Source organism: Protomyctophum bolini (genome assembly GCF_963924005.1).
Source record: "Protomyctophum bolini genome assembly, chromosome: 19".
NCBI lineage: Eukaryota > Metazoa > Chordata > Actinopteri > Myctophiformes > Myctophidae > Protomyctophum > Protomyctophum bolini.
In genome coordinates this window covers 18,281,386-18,301,399 of record NC_137880.1, presented here as the reverse complement: position 1 = coordinate 18,301,399, position 20,014 = coordinate 18,281,386, and the positions used below count along the sequence as shown (strand labels likewise).

Genomic DNA, 20,014 nt, shown 5'->3' with positions numbered 1-20,014 from the left:
TACACTTGGCTGGCTTATGTCTGCAATCTGCATGCAGGCTGCAGCCCAAATGTAACTTAATCAGGAAGAAGCAGATGGGGATACGGAGTCTGAAAGCAAATAATACAGCAAATGTCCCCCTTTTTAGAGCGGTGGTCCTCCAACATTTTCATGCCAAGGACCCCTAAGTTGATTTGCAATTGCCCGGGGTCCCCCATTTGTTTTGTTTTTGTCGGGGACCCAAAGGATTTTTGTTAAAATGTTTCGAAATGATTCTAAATTGCTCACAATTTCTCACGAATTTTCTACATTGTTTGACAATAGCCGATTAGAACGTATACGGTTACATTTAAACTGACTTTGATGCTGTATTAACATATTTGGCTGGGTGGGGAGTGGGACCCCCTAGAACACCCTCAAGGATCTCTGTGAGTCCCTGGACACAAAGGAAACTCCAAGGTAGTTAATTGAGAGAGAGAGAGAGAGAGAGAGAGAGAGAGAGAGAGAGAGAGAGAGAGAGAGAGAGAGAGAGAGAGAGAGAGGGAGACGGAGAGAGAGAGGGAGACGGAGAGAGAGAGAGAGAGAGAATTCAGTTTCTCCATGCAGCCACTCCAGGAATTTCAAGATGGCAAAGGCCCAGCTACGATACCCAACCCTTTAATCTTCTGCTGGAGTAGTGTGTCCCAGATTAATTACAAAGAGTGCTTACAAAGGTCCTACATTTGAATTCATGTTACAATCTCAGCTAAGACAATGTGCATCTAATTGGTGTCTCTTTCAGGTTGACTTTGCGACAGATGAGCGATATGTAGCACTTTTGTGTAGAGCCTACAATGTGATGTCATTTGAGGTTCGGGGGGGGCGTGTACCGTCCTAAAGTCGTCTCTTAGGTGCTACTGAAAATTTCTGACGAGGCAAAATCATTTCGGCATTATAGCGCCGAAACAGCGGAGTATGAATCGGCCCTAAGGCTCCCACAAGACCTGGAGTGTCAAATGAACTGCAATAGACAGAGCAAAATGAGGCAATAATTATGACATATAGAGCTTTTTACAGTGTTTGGCATAGCCCTAATGCACAAAGCCAAACAGTCACTCAGGGGGAGACAAATCCAACGACAAATTAGCAGAGTGCAATTTGCAGAGAGAGAGAGAGAGCAAACAGAGTGTTACTCTTCTTTGCATTTTCAGAACAGACATTGCTGTTAATTGCCCACAGAATCTCTGAGTTGGCGGATTACATAAGCAGACGTGACGAGCTTGCAAACACAGACTGGCTTGGGGACAACACACACACACTGCATGGACATGCACACATACGCACGCACGCACACGCACACACACAAGCGCGCGCTTCACGATTCAAGGTTTTTTAATTTGTCCAAAATAGTAATAGTAATTGTGGACCTACACGGCCGTTGGAGGCAGAATGATGCAACAGGTAACCTCCAGAGAGGTCCTAGTTGTGGTCCTACACAGCCGTTGGAGGCAGAATGATGCAACAGGTAACCTCCAGAGAGGCCTGTGGTCCTACACGGCCGTTGGAGGCAGAATGATGCAACAGGTAACCTCCAGAGACCAATCCACACGTCACTTGTTGTTTGAGGGACGCTCCTCCTATGCACAGCGTTGTGTGTCTGTAGCACGGAATGTGATGATTTGATTGGCTGATGTATGATATATGATGATAAAGAGCGCCCCTCACTACTTCACACGAGTGATGTCTCTTTTAACCACAGCTTTTAACCTGGGCCTTACCCAGTTACTGTTGTGATGGAATTGGATTGGATAAACCAACTTTGAGTACTGTACTAATGTAACTCTGGGGTGAAATAATACTGGAGTGTATGTAGATGTACTCCCTGTCAGGCAAGGTGACCTTGGCTTTTTCTAAAGGGAAATAAAATGGCCCACCCTTGGTAATCAATGGAGAGGCTATCTCAGTCTGTATGCCTGTATGCAGCGCTTTGGAGTCAACCCTTATTAGGTTAAAGAGTCGCTGGAGAAAGACAATTCTGATCATCGGGCCACGTCTCAGTACCTTGTGTGTGTGTGTGTGTGTGTGTGTGTGTGTGTGTGTGTGTTTGTGTGTGTGTGTGTGTGTGTGTGTGTGTGCGTGTGTGTGTGTGCACGAGCGTGCGCGCGCGGGGGGGTGTGGTGTGCGTGCGTGCGTGCGTCAGAGTGTGTCTGGACATGATGCTAGTATTGTCGCACTGCTACAGTAGGATTCAAGTTAATAGATATTTTCAAATACAGTATAGTTTACCCTAAAAAAGGGGTTCAAGATAGGGTCACTGCTCTTCGCATGAAAGCTATACTGATCTATAGAGCACCGAAGTCTTGACGTCACTGTCAGTAGAGGGCGTAAATCCACAGGTTTGTCTACTTTTTATTTGCATTGTAATCTCCATAGGGGGATTTTAGATCGCCTCATATAAGAACTGTGTTTGAAAAATAAACCAATCACCTCTGCCTTTTCACTCATATGGATATGAAGCATCGACTGAAGGTGGAAATGTACAAATATACCCAAAGAGTAACAAAAAAAGCATTAGAAACGAGCCAAACAACCCAGAGACTACATTTCCGGGTAGGCGGGTGGCTGCATCTGCCCACGCAGCCACAACAGAAACTGAATGTTAATTAAGTTTATTTTTATTTTATTGATATTTAATGTTTCGTGGTTAGTACAAGTCGGGTCACCACCAGCTGAGCTTACGTCAACAAGGAATCTCAGGAACGCAATGTGTTGACAGCTGGGCGTGACGTATATTAGCAGCGACATTGCCTTTATATGTAGTTTCAAGGCTTTTGCGGCCACATTAATTCCATTTTCTCCAGAAACTGGCTGTATCAAATATGAATGGACATCATTAACGACGCACAGCCACTCCCCTGAGCCGGGGTGGTCGTTTTTTTTTTCAAACACAGTTCTTATATGAAGCGACCTAAAATCGTCCTATGGAGATTTCACTGCAAATAAAAAAATACATGAACCTGTGTATTGGCGCCCTCTACTGAAAGTGACGTCAGACTTCGGTGCTCTATGACAGTTGTTTTCAACCCTTTACATATCAAGGTCCATTATTTATTTGGCATTTGAGCCACGGACCACCAATTGATGACAAAACAAAAACTAAAGATTTTGTCCACAATTCCATGCTGTATTATGCTACTATAGGACAGATAACAGCCAAACGATCAAAATAACAATTGTTCTACATTCTCTAATTGTGTAGACTTCTTGTAAATTAAGTGATGCAGATGTAATGCAATAATATAACTCTTGAAAGTGTAAAATGAAACCAAATGGACTTACACTCTCAAGATGAAAGATGTATAAGGGTTCATTTGGTTACCAACTCGTCCCCAGACCACTGGTTGAAAACCACTGATCTATGAGAATTAAAATGTATCAAACGGGTCCAATTGTCCAGACTACTAAAATGAATGGATCGACCAATGCACTGCTCTACATTGCATCAGTGCCAAATTGATAGACAAATCCATTATTGGCTTTTGGTCGCCTGAACAAATATCAACATTTCTATAACCCAGTGTCTGGCACCCAGGCTGCTGAAAAACTGAGAGAGACATGAGGCCAGGCCTAATTACCCCCCCTTCACACTTCACTAGACTAGACCAAAGTGAGGGGGATGGCAGTCAGGAACAGGAACGGAGAGAGAGGAAAAACACTACTCACATGTTTTACTTAAGTAAAAGTACCAATGCTGCAATATAGATATACTATGTTACAAGTAAAAGTCCGGTAAAAGTAAAAGTACTCATAGTGCAGAATGTCAGTTCAAAATCTATTAAAAGTCTTTTGAAAATAGACGATCTACAAGCTCTTGTGTGAGTGTGTGTGTGTGTGTGTGTGTGTGTGTGTGTGTGTGTGTGTGTGTGTGTGTGTGTGTGTGTGTCCAGGCTTGAAATTAAACCCATTCCTGGTTACAGTATGTGCACTGAGTTTCTCTTGATTTTTCCTAATAAGAATTCAGAATGTCAACAAAACACAAAATAAAAAGGCCCAGACCGCTGGCTACGATGTAGCTACGATTTTGCAGGTTTGAGTCCCGATCCCGACGGCCTTTGTTTTGTGTCACTCCCCATCTCTCATGTCAGCCTACTGTCCTATCCATAATTAAGGCATACAAATAAATCTTTAAAAAAAGACACTAAAACATATTGACAGGAAAGAGGCAGAGGAGGGGCATAAGGCCAAACCGAAGGGACACGGCAGCCATGGCCTTCATGGATTCTATGAAATTCATGGCCAGTTACTACGAACGTAGACACGCAAGCATTCAAGAAAATGCCTCTGCTTATTCTTGTGACAATAGGGCAGTATTTTCTCTGGATGCATTGTAGACTTATTGTAGAGCATACATCCAGAGAAAAGCGGTTGTATTTTGTGAGCTTTGTCCGTGTGTGGTATGTGCAGTAAGGGTTTGCCCAGTGTTCTGTTATCTGGAATGACTCGCCCCTTTACAAACTCGCCCCCGCAAAATGTTTTAATGTAGTTAACAGTTAATTTAGTATTTCCCTCCCTCTCTGAAATCTGAAATGATATGTATACAGATTTATTTGATCGTATAGTAGATACGATCTCTATACTCTGTAAAATTAAGAAAGAATAACAGAGATGGTGACTGCTTAATTAAGTTAATTTAGGACCTTCTAGCAGTTAATTTCGTTTTATTAAACACATTTCTTCCATGTGGCCCATGTTTGTAATGGCATCATCATGCTATTATGCCCGTGGATATACAGAGTGAATTTAACAATGATAAATTGATATGATAATACCTTTTATATAATCACCAACATGAATTATGTTTGTTATTTACAGCTAGGTAGAATAATTGGGCGAGATGGAAAAGGGGCGACCGTACATGTTACAGTTTTCTGCTATTGTGCAGGTTATGTGGTGTTAAAACATTTTAAATATTCTTCAGCCAAAGTTATAATCCCTCTCCTAATGTTTCAAGTGCATCTATTAATAGTCACCATATCTCTCTCATCTCTTGGTTCTCATTCTTTTGTTATCTCTCCCATCTCTTATCTCTCTTTCAACTAGTATCTAGCTCTCTCACCTCTCGGCACTCTTCCTTTCTCTGATTCTCTCTAACCTCCCTCTCTCGTCTCAACTCTATTTCTTTCATTCCCTTTTATTCCATTCCCTCCTTCACATCCTGACTCCTCCTGTCCTGTCCTGTCCTGTCCTGTCCTGTCCTGTGGTGTGTGAGTAAGTGAGTGATTATGAGCTATTTGAAGATGCCATTAGAACCATACCAGGTGCACTGCACTTATCTTACTAAGCCATTTAAAAGTAAAGGTCTTCTGATAATAGTATCAGAAATGCCTCAGAAACAGCCTATAGAATGCTGGATCGGGTGATTGTGAGTGTGAGTCTATGCACCAATCCAATATCATCATATGACTTAACAACTCTTGTTTATATGGAACGTTTAGTTCTTAAATCTTTGGATGTCAAAGTGAGATTTCTCGTCTATTTCTTCTAAGGACCTTTTCTTCAGAGTGCCAAAGACAAGAAAGACGGGATTTAGTTTTTTGTTTTTCTCGTCACTAGTAGCCAGTTTCAATATAGAATGAACTACACTTTGAAATGTACCATGTTCATCCTTTTTTGAGGGGCGCTAGCCCCTCCTATATGCCCAGCTTTCCGGGTTTGTGTAAACACAAACATTGGCTTGTGATTAACTGATGATCACCCCATAGCGATGATTTGATTGCCTGAGCAAAGTACATATTGAAGATAAAAGTGAGGGCAGAAAAGTGATTGGCTGGAATTACTTTTGTGATGATTTGATTGGCAAGGAAATTATTATTATTTGATATGTCAGTTCTCTCTCGCTCTCTCCCTCTTGTGTTTGAAATGTGTCTGAAATTAAAAGTTCCCCCTGCTGTTCTGTGGTAAATTAGAGTCAAGGTGCAGTGTCAGTGCGACCAGATGGGAATTAACAGCAGTTAAAGGAGGTGCTGGCTGGGGGTCAGAATTGTTTGCTAATGGTGTACCTCAGAAATCAGGCTGACTCTCTGACTAGGGCCGGGTCTTCAATGTTTGTCATGCCAAGGACCCTTTAACTCAACATTGTTGCAGATTCATCTTTTTCATAGATGTTATAGACAGAATAGAATTGTTTGACAGCACTATCCTCAGTGTTGTGAAAATTAATGTTTTTGTTTGTCTTATTGTCTATTATCTTTTCTATGATGGCTCTGCCAAAAATAGCCAAATACAAGCAGATCTACAAGCTCCGTTGTGAGCTTGTATAGATCTGCTATTTTTCGTGAATGTTTTCCCCAGAATAGTGATGCTAAGATTCAAGTTGCTGAAGTAACGCCGAGGACCCCCCCAGGGGTCCCGGACCCCCTGTGGAAGACCCTTTAATATGTAGAGTAAATTAGTAGAGACTTTTTCTGGGGCTTAGCAATATATCAATATCGTGATATGAGACGAGATATCGTCTGGCACTTTGGATATCATATCATGATGATAATTCCATAATAAGATCTGCCTTTTCCTGGTTTTAATCACTTAGGCTTACTGTAAGCCCAATTTTATGCTTTCAAACATTTTCAAATAAATAACATAAAATCATCACAATGCAATATTATGGTCACAATATTGACATTGAGGTATGTGGTCAAAGATATTGTGTTTTGTAATGGCGGTTGATATCCATAGTACTCCTTGTCAAATATATACAGTATATAAACTGTGCATTAATACAAGTAGTCAGTCTGCATGGGGAGTACTCACTCTAATACTATTCTGATGTAACTATGTTTCCCATAAACATCTCTGTCCTTGAATGCCTGCACGTCAAACTGAATCAGATGCTCATTCCTCAAGAGCACATTGACCCCATACCCTAAGTTGTTGACCAGAGAAGAAGGTCATATACTATGAATGCATTAATGTAGCCTTGTTATCCTGCAGTAGCTTGAGGTAGATGTCTCACATCACCCCTGTTTGATGTTGTTTGTTTTGACATCGCTATTTCTTAACTATTAGTAGTAGTATGCTCCTTTCTCTCATTTTGCTATACATCGCGCCTGTCACAGATATGCGCAGAGCAAGTTCAGTCAGGAAACCTCAGTGCAGTCGCTGCCGGCCGTTAATTGGGCATCACACTCTCATCCACAAGATTCACTCAGCCAATCACACACTTACTCCATCTTCATACCGGCTACATAAACTGGAAGGTTTGCACTCTTCCTCCTGCTTCCTTTCTTGCTGCTGCTATATCTGCTGCGCTGCTGTATACAAACATCCTGCTCACCCTCCTCCATGCACCCCAGCTACCACCTGTCGTTTGGATCTACTGTTTAGGTACGGGGGATTCGGAGTCCCTATGGCCGGGACTGATGCACTTGATCTGAGTACCTAAAAAGCAGATCCAATTCATCGCCAAACCATAATAAACATATTGATCATTTATATTCAATAAATAAATATCTATTCCATCCATTCTTGAGTTGTCCTGACTGAAATATTTTTGTCTAATATTCCACAGTAATCAGTCAATAGACCCACACTTTGGAGGACAGAGATGATGGCATGAATACAGTACTAGCTAAATACAATTATGGGGAGAGATACTTCAGTCTCTTCATTGACATTGGGACATGTCCCTACTCCCTACAGGGACGGAACAAAATGCAAAAAGTGCTTGTGCTTAGGGTGGGGCGATATGGCACGATTATTTAAAACTAAGTATATTATAGTAGCCTACTGGTATAAGTATAACACAGGGTTACAAAATATATATATATTAAAAAAAACATTGCTTCTCAATTATTTGCTTTAATTGCATATAAGTCGGTTATTTGCCAGTCAGTTAATTGCCCAGCCCTATTCACTGCATTTATTTGGGCTCCAGTCTTCATTTGAAAGCACATGCAAGGACCAATGATTCATTGCCACTAATTTGTTAAAATGAATGCTGACATCATGTCCTCCATAAACTACAAACACAGCTGAGAGGAACAACCAAATCATGAATGCAATTTGCACAGTACGGCAGCTAGGGAGTGTGTGTGTGTGTGTGTGTGTGTGTGTGTGTGTGTGTGTGTGTGTGTGTGTGTGTGTGTGTGTTACTGTGTGCGTGTGTGTGTGTGTGTGTGTGTGTGTGTGTGTGTGTGTGTGTGTGTGTATGCGCGTGTGTGTTACTGTGTGCGTGTGTGTCTGTGTGTGTGTGCCTGCCTGAGGCAGGCAGTAGCAACCGTGTGTTGGCTGGGTCTCTGGCTGCCTGGCATGTCACTGAGGGTTTATATAAGAGCACACATGGGCCTTGTCTCATACATGAATGCATGCATGCGCGCACACACACACACACGCAGACAAAATGAGATAGCGATAACACACACAAAACATGCCTACACTCAGATGCACGCACACACGCGCACGCGCACACAAACACACACACACACACACACACACACACACACACACACACACACACACACACACACACACACACAGTAAATATCCCGGTAATGGATTATGCATGTGTTCTTTCTCTCTCTCTGTCATGCCAGACCTGTCTTCTCAGTGAAGTAGCATCTAAAAACAGTGCTTTGGCACAACAAAACATACAGCCATATGCAGCGACAGCCACCGTTATCAACCCAGGAACCCCCGTGTGTCTTCAAATAGACCTGAGTGCATCTGCCACTGCAAGGAAAAAGGTTGCACGAAACATAATAACATTAACATTGACATTGGACTAGTGTCTGGCCCAACCAACGGCCAGAGTCTGTGCAAAATATCTTGTCAAGTTATAATCCTCTGCTCATATTTGTCTATGCCTGGTATTATGGTGTTTGGTAAGGCATTGGTTTTCAAACTGTTTAATTTCAAGGACCCCCTAATTTGGTCTGCATTAGACCATGTCAGATCCCCCCATAACCCTGAGTGTTCAAATATAACCAATTGGACCCTTATGTATCTATCTCTGAGTTATAGGGTCCATGTGGTTCCTAACTATCAATCATTTTGCTGGAACCCCCTCAAGGAGCCCTGGGGGTCCTCGGAATTCACTTTGAAAACCACTGCTTTGAGGGAGATGAACAGACAGTGGTGAAAGCGACCACCTAGGCTGTTGACAGTGAGAAAAGAGGGGACCTACAATATCTTTAGGTTCTAATGTCTCAAAGGACAATCTCACACAGGCTCTGTGGACCATGGGTGGAACAGATGTCAGTCTCTGGCTCCACACCTCAATGTCAAAGCCCTCTCTGTCATGTAATACCATACCAATAATCTATGGGGTGTAGTGGGGGTGGGTGGAGGGTAACTACCATGTTGCATAGCGTCACTGTCGGGTGGAAACCTTGCATGTCCAAACTTACTTTTCAGGAACCTGTGTTCCAATGTATCCAATGTAGTCATTATTCAGGCACTCAGTCAAAATGTATGTTTTTTTATTCAATATTTATCAAATCCAGTTTCTGGCATTTTCAAAAATAGCAAAATATATTGTGTACATGTTTACAATATTAATATTAATAATGAGCAGTTTTTCATATATTGCACAGTACGTACATATATTATATGAAAAACTGCTAATTAAAGTTATAAAAAATAAAATAATAGCAGATCTACATGGGCTTGCAGATCGGAATTTTTTGCTGCTTTTGCGTGACACTGTCGCATGACAAAGTAGGGCATTCATTTATGATTGAACTATAAAAGTTTAAATATACAAGGTCTCAAAGATAGGGACGGAACAAATGAGCCGTGTGCCTCTCAGATGTGTGAGTGGCAGTGTTTATGTATCCATCTGTGCACTGTAATCTGTGTGTGTGCGCGCGTGCGCTGATGTGCCTATCTCTATCAGCTCTGTTTGGCCTGAGTGTGTTTAGAGATGTGAGTTAGCGGTGAGAGAGGTGGAATAATGGCCAGAATGCGGCACTCTGTCAGTGGAAAATATAGGCACGCATCGCTGTGGCAACAGTCCAGGGCAAGAATTATGGGATGGCGAGTGTATCGTCACCCAGACGGTTTTTTAGTCATGAAAGCCTTTTCAGACAGGGAGCATGTGACGCAGACGTTGTCGCCTGGATCAACGACAGGCCTGCTCATACAATGCAAAATACCATTGCATTGTCACCCCTCAACTTCTCTGCGTGTACAAAAAAACGCAGGCCACTCATTGAAAATGAATTTAGGTGCGTCAGTCGCTGCCCATCTGAAAAGGCCTTTAGTTTTTATTCAGTATTTTGTCAGTCAAAAAAGTTAGTCGACGAACATTTTTTGTCATAGTTACACTGCTGCAGCTTCCCTGTGTGTTTGGCTTGTCAGGCCATTGGGTGTGACAGCTCTGTTGTCATTGTCTGGGACGGCTGCCCGGCTTGGGTCAAGAGAATAGACCCACAGACAGTCCATATCCACATTATTGTATCAAAATGTCATGCAAACAAAACGCGCTCAACCCCACCGACCTTCATCAGCGTCAACTCAAACAACACACACAGAGTAGAAATAAGCTCATAGTGGAGTTGTGTATTCCCATTCTTTTGATCAGTGGTTCTCAAACATTTTCATGTCAAGAACCCCCAACTGTCGCAGGTTCGAGTACCGATCCCGATGACCTTTGCTGCATGTCTTAATTCCCCCCCATCTCTCTCCCCATTTCCTGTCGTAATACTGTAAAATCTATCAATAAAGGCAAAAAGTCAAAACATATCATATAATGTAATAGTTCTAAGCGGATGGTTTCTTTCTTTTGTGAATAGTTTCCCCCCCCCATTTCTGCTGTATTTAGATGAGACAGTGGAACATAGAGATAGGAAAGACTGCAGAGAGAGGACATGTAGTAAAGTACCTTGGGTCAGATATGAGTCCACTGAGTCTAGGTCAGCTGTGGAAGAGACCGTCAGGTAGCATTTATGAAGCATCTTACTCAGTGATCCACCTAAGCCCATTCATTTTTGATGTTGTACTCACACCCACGCAGATGCAATAATACCTTTGAGGAGCTTACTTGATTTCAAGCTAATAACTTTGACTGCTGACATTTTGTTCAAACATGGAGATCAACAAACACATATCCCTCAGCAGGACGTTCTGAGCACTGCCATTTTTATCACCTGTAATGGAGAACAGCTTCCGATGTTGCAGTGGAGGTATATTGTCCTCAGATCAAAAACATAAAATGGCTGCCTTCACTCGATCATTTTCTTTTTTCAGTGGTCTTTGAGAGATTTTCACCTATAATGATATGCCCAATATTGGCATTGATTATTATTATTAGATCATCGATTAATTTTATAATCTATTTAAAGAATAATTTTAATAATTTCATGAATACATAATGCTGACACAATCCATAAGTTCCACATGTCCATGTTTACATACTGTAGGCAGCCAAGTTCATTGTGAGACAGCATGACATGTTAATTATTTCTTACCACTCTCCGTTCTTCTTTTTGCCTTCAATCCAGAAATCCATCAAACAATCCATGAATCCATATTGACTATTTAGTCTTGTACTCCAAAAAGCAAAGCAAGACAGCTTTTAACCAAAGTGGTGGTTGATTGAGAGTACCGGGCCTTTACACTGACTGCTTTGAACAAAAAAACATTATAAAAATGAAATGAGGAATGTCCAAAAGTTAAACTTGAACTCAAAAAAGGTTAATTCCATAGTTCCAGTCTTGAAAACATGAAGTGGATGTAAACAGGAAGTAGGCCTATAAACAGGAAGTAGGTGTAGTATTCTAATTTTGTCAGACCACAGAATAATAACCCATCCAGCCCCCAATGAGGCTCTCCAATGTTGAAGAGCTCGGCCCTACTGGTAAGAGCTGGGACTAGAAAATATTTAAAAATGGTTTCAAAGTCATGGAAAATAAGGTTGTGGGGGGTGTTGTCCACTGAGTTAACTACTTATAGTCCATCTTCTAGCCAGAAGATGCACTCTAAGGGTATAGCATCAGAAGACTGGTAAACCTTGGGTGTTAATATAATAATAATCCCTAACATATAGATATATAAGATATATAAAGAGATTTTTGGTGTAGAGGGCAAAAAGGAGTAACCTGACTCCTTTGAAGAAGCTTGGCTCACTCGTTTCACACTTGTGAATCAATACCAGTCAGGTTAAAAAAGGAGAGGACCAAATAGATTGTAAAACTATAAGTACTGCATACGTGTTTAAGGTTTTATGAGCGCTAACATACATCTTTGGATATACTGTAGTGTTCCAGCTACATTTCAATGAAATCAGATGATTTTAATCCCATTACATGCAATCTCTTATTCCCCGACCGTGCCTGAATGTACTGTATATACAGGCGGCTCTTCACTGCCTTTTTATTTCCACCCCCAGGGGATGATTAGTAGCTGGCAAACCATGCGATGTCAGCCCAGTTTAACTGTTTTGATTTGGCAGCACAGACCAACAACTAGTAATCTGGATAGAAGCATGGCATATCCCGTGGTGGAAAGTAACTAAGTAGATTTACATAAGTACTGCACTTACGTACAATGTTGAGGTATTTGTCCTTTACTTGAGTATTTCCAATGTCTAATACTTTTACTTCTACAACCACTACACCATGAATAGGCACGCGTTGCTGCTACTATTGTTACTATACTTACTGCCTGCGATCTGTTTATGCGTCTATGAGTTGGAATATGATAGGGCTGTTTTATTGCAGGCATAATAACAATAATATTTGTGTGTCCCTTGATGTCGCATGCAGAGTCTCTGTACAACTACCCAATCTATCTACAGAGTCTCTGTACAACTACCCAATCTATCCATGCAGAGTCTCTGTACAACTACCCAATCTATCCATGCAGAGTCTCTGTACAACTACCCAATCTATCCGGACTGTTGTTATAGTGTGAAATGAATCAAATGATTCCATTAAAGCGTGTCCGCATGCTCTCTCTCTCTCTCTCTCTCTCTCTCTCTCTTTTCCTGTCCTCTCTTTTCTTGTCTCATCTAGTGGATCTGTAGTGGTAGCAGCTTGTCATCTGAACATGAGAGCTTTTATGTTGTTCCACTTATAAACACAAGATGATTTGGGCAGTGTGCATGGGGATCGAGCCTGCCAATGGAGGTCTCACGGCTCCGGATTATGGTAGCATCACTGTTTAACTGGCCACATGGTTCCTCGCCACCCCTTACACACACACACACACACACACACACACACACACACACACACACACACACACACACACACACACACACACACACACACACACACACACACACACACACACACACACACATTCACTGACATTAAACTTTTACTAAACCAGCTGTGCCCGGTTGTCCGTCCCTATCCCTGACTCAGTATCCACAAACTGCCTGGTGTTTAATGCCGTCTCTTGTTTCCAAAGAGCCGATACAGGCAATAATAGCCACAAATGGGGCATAAATCAGGGCAGGATTAAAACATTTAGCCGTGTTAGGAGACGTGAATGGTGCAATTTGGATGTTCAGTTGTCATTATACACGGTCGATTTAGTCCTCTCTGTGTGGCCTATACGGGCAGTGTGGAAGCTTTCACGTCACACACAAAAGTGTTAATATATATCAGTGTAAAATGGATGCAAATTGACCTGCTTTTTTTGTTCCTGTGGAATTTCACAGGAGAGTAGTACTCTATTTCACAGTCCCTTCATATGCTCCTCTCTCTCTCTCTCTCTCTTACGGTAATGTTTTACATAATATATTTTTGTTTCATAACTTGCCAGATTGTGAAAGAGATTTTCCCCCTCTCCTCTCCTCTCCTCTCCTCTCCTCTCCTCTCCTCTCCTCTCCTCTCCTCTCCTCTCCTCTCTAAATTGAATCCTGTGTATCATCCCTTCCACATGCCTCCTGTCCCTCTGGACATCCTGGGCAGATGAGTCCTGGTGGGGTAATACAAGGGCAGGGGCAAGCTGTACTCATGGGAGAGCGCTGTGTTGCGTTGTCCCCAGTTTGGGTCAGTGTGTGGCCCAGTTTAGGCCACACATCCTGGCTGGCATAATGGTTTCTGAGCAAAATAGAGGGTGGTATAAAAAGTAACCACAATCACATAAGATAACCCATTAAGACCTGAGGTCAATTCTACAAAATACAAATACCTTCTAAATCAGTAGTTTGAAAAAATAGCAGATGTACAAGCTTGCAGCACGGCACAAAGTGACGCGCTGTGATCTTGTATATCTTCTATTTGTTTATAGCCAGCGCAAAAATGACAGATGCTTTCCTGGTTTTAATGGGTCTATTTTTAGACCTAACCCTAGACTTGAACTGCTTTTTTGTTCATCCAAATACAATCCAACCCTACAACTAGCACTTCACTCTGCTTGTATCCCTGATTGTCACCTTTGTTCAATAGCTGGTAGTTTACTATCCAGATTCCAGATACTATATTATCTTGGTCACTTGTTGTTTTTTACGTTACCTTTTCAAAGATTGTTTTTTTCTGAACACAAATGTGAACATATTCTAGTTTATTTGAGGCACTGCATTGTTCTCTCTAAACACGATTTATGTGACTATATTTACCTTGTTGACTATAGCTCTGACCAGAGATCATGTTTACTCTGCTTATTCTCATCTTAATCAGGGATGGTGAAACCGTGACTCTGAGGTTAAATGCGAACTGTAGGGGGTGACGATTACCATCCCCCGTGTCCCTGCATGACACCGCTGCAGCAGAGGGTCCACAGCTCGTTGATCTTTCTCCCTCCCTCTCTGCTCTGCCTTCATTATGAGTTTCTCCTATGGGCGTTCTCTTGTCTCTGTATTAAGTGGAGACTGCAGTCTTCTGCTGCAGCATGCTGTTCAGGGTGCATGGTGAAACACCCTGCAGCAGCTTCAAGCTGTCTGTCTCTCTCTGTCTCCTTCTCTGTACTGTCAAATCCATCCTGAGTGCTGTGTATGCTTCAAGGACACCCATAACTCTGTGTACGAATATACGAGACACCCATTTAGTTGCATTAGCACAATCTCAGAGTTAAAGACCTGTAAGGGTCCATTTGGAACCCTGAGGGCCCCATGGACCCCATTCTGAGGACCACTGCTGTATAAAAATACATAGATTCTAGGTAGTGTTTTAGATGTTCAGGGTAGTTTCCCTCGATTAATCTCTCTTAGGGATGGGAATTGATCAGACTTTATTGATACCAATGCCATTAGCTATTCTGCTTATCGGTCTGATTCTTTATTGATTCCTGATCAATATTTAATGTGGAAAAACAGTAGGCCTGCACAGGTCTTCAACTGTTTTACTATCTCTGAACACAGTATAGAAACAGTTGAGAAATAGCTGTGTATGTCTGCCTGATAACATTTGAACAAGTTAAAGGACCTATAACATAAAATTCAACTTTTTCAATTTCTTTTGTGTTTTTGGGGCTCCCATGTGTGTTTTCTATCCCCACAAATAACCAATTTTGAACAATCAGGCCTTCATGTCATATGGGTGTTTTAATGGAAATTGCTCTCAGAAACAGCTCAACTGATTTTGGCCTCATCGTGATGTCATCAATGTCACCCTACTTTGTATAATTCCTCCTTTTCTTCAGTCTTCAGTTGCAAATTTGCATTTCCACTTTGTTTACAATGTCCACCATTGTTGATTTTCCAAGCTGGCATGGAATGGAAACAAGCCTGGTTTTATCTAGCATGAGTATTATAATGACTCAAATATTAAATAATCTGCATATCAGCACCCTCTCCACCTCAGGACAGTGTGGTACTGCAGCTAAAACTGCTTTCAAAGTCCAGAAAGAATTGACAAGGCCTGGTTATATGAGTGGTGATTGAGGCTCAAACCATTAGAAATAACTTTGAGGGACATAGACAATATGATTATTAAATATTAAAAGCAGTTTTAAAATGCATGTTATTTGCGCTTTAAAATGAATTAATGCAGGGGCAAGGTGGCACAGTCGGTAGTGCTGTCGCCTTACAGCTAGAAGGTCCTGCGTTCGATTCCCGCTGGGGATGCTGTGGGTGCTGGCGGGGTGTTCTCTCCATCAGTGCCCATACCCGAGGCGGGGTTGGCAAAAGGGCCTTTCTGTGTGGAGTTTGCATGTTCTCCCCGTGTCCCCCAGGGGGGAAAGAAACATGCAGTAATCCTGGTCTGTGGTCTCTAAACTGCCTCCCCCTGGTCAGCCAGGGTGCCTGATGGAGGGGAAAGGAACTAGTTCCTTCCACGCCAACCAGGGAAACTTCCCCCTCAGGTGTAAAGGAGCGACTTGGACACTCATACATGAGTTCAAGTCCGTTTCACAGGGGTGCAAAATGGGTTAGAAAATTGTGGGATAAAAATTTAGAAAACAAACAAACAATGAATTAATGCAACTTATTTTGTATTTATATGTGTAGGTTTTCCTTTTTCAGCAGTATAAACACATGACGTCATTGTTTGCAATGTGCAACACGACAGCATTGATGAAAATGAATTGATAAGCTCTGAGGCATGCAATGTCGATTCTCAGAGTAAATGATTCAAATACGCTACTGTCTGCCCGCTCACAAGCTGGCAGACATCTAACCGCGCTGTAACACATTGAGGATGAAGAATGGGTGCCTCTGCTTGCATTTATTTATACTTTGGGTGGCATACAGTAGTAGTAGTTGTAGTGGTGGTAGTAGTAGTGGTATCATTTATCATACAGTAGTAGTAGTTGTAATGGTAGTAGTAGTGTGGTATCATTTATCATACAGTAGTAGTAGTTGTAGTGGTAGTAGTAGTGGTATCATTTATCATACAGTAGTAGTAGTTGTAATGGTAGTAGTAGTGGTATCATTTATCATACAGTAGTAGTAGTAGTTGTAATGGTAGTAGTAGTGGTATCATTTATCATACAGTAGTAGTAGTTGTAATGGTAGTAGTAGTGGTATCATTTATCATACAGTAGTAGTAGTTGTAATGGTAGTAGTAGTGGTATCATTTATCATACAGTAGTAGTAGTTGTAATGGTAGTAGTAGTGGTATCATTTATCATACAGTAGTAGTAGTTGTAATGGTAGTAGTAGTGGTATAATTTATCATACAGTAGTAGTAGTTGTAATGGTAGTAGTAGTGGTATCATTTATCATTCACTGGAGTCATTGTTCCCATTGAACCCGTCGTCCCTGACTCACTCTGCTTGTTTGTATGAACTTATCCCACTTGCTTAGACAGCATATATCTGAACTCTAAATTATGAATACTGGTATGTATAAAGTAAAAGCCAGGTTCAGATCCTTCCCACCAAACTCAACCTTTCCCTCTGGTCCCCCTCCACCCATGCACCTCATTGCTTGCGTCACACCACAGGGCTTGTTACAGAAACTATGCCACACATGCTGTGGCTGTTATGCCTATAAAGGGCTTTACAATTTACATAGCACGCCACAACAGAATAGTTGATCTCATAACAAAGAACATATCTAAACATTTTGTCTGTGAGAATCTACAGACATTCCTACAAACATTCCTGTGTCAAACCTTCCATGTTTCAACTTTGTACTGAAAATATCTCTGCTAACACACCAGATGTTGTCGATGAAGAGAATAGATCAGTTTTCATTCTTGAAGTGGCCTTTATGACCAAAGTCATTAAATATCAGCTGCTCCTCCAGACTATCATAGAGCTAGGCTATAGGTGCAATCTACTAGTGTTTATCTTCGGCAGCCTAGGACATGTACATACAGGTAGTTTGGATGTAAGAGGCTTCCAACAACTTGGGATGCCAAAAAAAGCAGCTAAACGGCTTACAAAATTCTGTGCAATCTCTTCTACTATCGGTAGCCACCAATATGGCGAAGACGCTGTTACTTGTACCCCTGAAGGGTGTGTGGGTATTTGTCCGGGATTAGCTGAATGCATTCTGTACAGCACCTTGTAAATGTGTGTGTGTGTGTGTGTGTGTGTGTGTGTGTGTGTGTGTGTGTGTGTGTGTGTGTGTCATGCGTGCGTGCGTGTGTGAGAGAGAGTACTGCACCAAGAATAACTCAAACACTTAACATCCTCCTCTTCTTTCTCCATCTTCCAGTTCTTCCCGTACGGTGATGCGTCAAAGTTTGCCCAGCATGCCTTCAGGACGTTTGACAAGAACGGTGACGGCACCATCGACTTCAGGGAGTTCATCTGCGCTCTGTCCATCACGTCACGAGGCAGCTTCGAGCAGAAACTCAACTGGGCCTTCAACATGTATGACCTGGACGGAGACGGCAAGATCACAAGGGTGGAAATGCTGGAGATCATCGAGGTATGGAGGATAGATATAGACTCTGAGGGTGTAAAATGCAACCTCATGGGTCCTAAAGATAGATTGATCAGTTGAATATATCAAAAGCTTTATAAACATCAGAGGATGAACCCTAGTGTTTTTGTTGAGCCATTGCTTTATCTCTAGCACCACCATCAGGCCAAAATCTTTGTACACAAGATATCTCAAAATCTAATACATTTGTAAATTTCCTTCACTGAACAACATAAGCCCTACAACGTTTTGTGAGATTGTAGATTGTATATTTTTGCTATTTCTTTCTTTTTTTTTAAAGAAAGAAGAAACCACAGAATCATGATTTTCTTTTTTTTAAACAAGACAAGACAAACTCAACAAAGAAAACAAAAAACAGCAAAAAGAAAAAGAAAACTGAAAAAAGGGATCCCTCTACCCACCCCCCACCCCAACCCCAGAAAGGTTGGGGTAAACTACACAGCTTTACTACTCTGTATTGTCCATAACACCACTTGACAACATCAACTTGGATAAATAAATAAAAATAAAACAAAATCCACCCAGAGATATTGAAGGTAGAACCTCAAAGAACCTACCCCAGATCTTGTCAAAAGTAGCAGGCTATCTTTTCAGGAGTACAGTATGAGAGAGAGAGAGCTAGTGCCAGTGTCTCTGTGAAGGTGAGTTTTCAGATTTCCAGTTAACCAAAATAATTTTCTTCGTAGCTGTACTGGCGAGTAACACAAAATACTCTTTGTTAAAATTTGTGTTTAACGTCACCCAGTAACCAAATTCTTGGAATCCTTTACTTACTGAAAGAGTTAATTAAATAACATACATTAAAAGTTCAATAAGAACAACACAACAGTACAAAATCTCAACCCACCGCTTCCCTCTTGTCTTCTCCTGCAGGCCATCTACAAGATGGTGGGCACCGTGATCATGATGAAGATGAACGAAGATGGCCTGACGCCAGAGCAGAGGGTGGACAAGATCTTCTCCAAGATGGATAAGAACAACGACGACCAGATCTCGCTGGAGGAGTTCAAGGAGGCGGCCAAGAGCGACCCCTCCATCGTATTACTGCTGCAGTGTGACCTCCAGAAATAGGCCGGAGGGCGAAGCAAGCCCTCCCCCACAGCCACCACAGACTGCACAGCGAGAATTTCATGTTCCATTCAGTTTGCAGCTATATTTCCACTGAAAAAAACAAAAAACAAAACAAAATATATATATTATGCTTGGACTACCTTTCAATGGATCCGCTTCTTGTGTTTGAAACACTCGTGTGCATGAGAATGTTATTTGCTATAAAAAGATCAACACGTAACATATACAGTGTGCGAATGGAAAAGTGCGGGTTGCACGTTGACACTTGAAACACACACACACACACACACACACGCACGCACGCACACACACACACACACACACACACACACGCACGCACGCACAGACACACACACACACACACACACACTCTCTCTCTCTCCCTACATATTGACCCCTTGGCCCTTGCACAAATATATAAATATATATATAGATATATAAATATGAATAATATATTTGAATTATTTAAAGATCAACTGCCAAAATGTGAAGTGTGCAAAGTATTTTCCATACAGTCTCATTCAACTGGAGCTTGCGCATCGGTAATGTGCTACATTAAAGATTTATTGCTACTCTACTTATTGTTCAGAGTTTACTGATGCTAGTTATACAGTATGTGATTCATGATATTGAGTAACGTCAACCAAACCAGTTTCCTATAAAGACACTAATTTACAAGAGTTCATCCATCGTCCAAATTTTAGCCCA

General features: G+C 41.7%; 1 protein-coding gene across 1 annotated transcript in view; it reads left to right on the top strand.

Moving 5' to 3' along the window:
- The window catches only part of vsnl1a (visinin-like 1a), a 30,595-nt gene extending 10,810 nt beyond the window's left edge, over positions 1–19,785 (top strand). The window contains exons 3-4 of the mRNA XM_080790537.1: positions 18,005–18,220; positions 19,109–19,785. Of these exons, the coding sequence (XP_080646663.1) occupies positions 18,005–18,220; positions 19,109–19,306 (414 nt within the window). The 3' untranslated portion in view covers positions 19,307–19,785. The remainder of the gene's footprint in view (positions 1–18,004; positions 18,221–19,108) is intronic.
- The last annotated feature ends 229 nt before the right edge of the window (positions 19,786–20,014 follow it).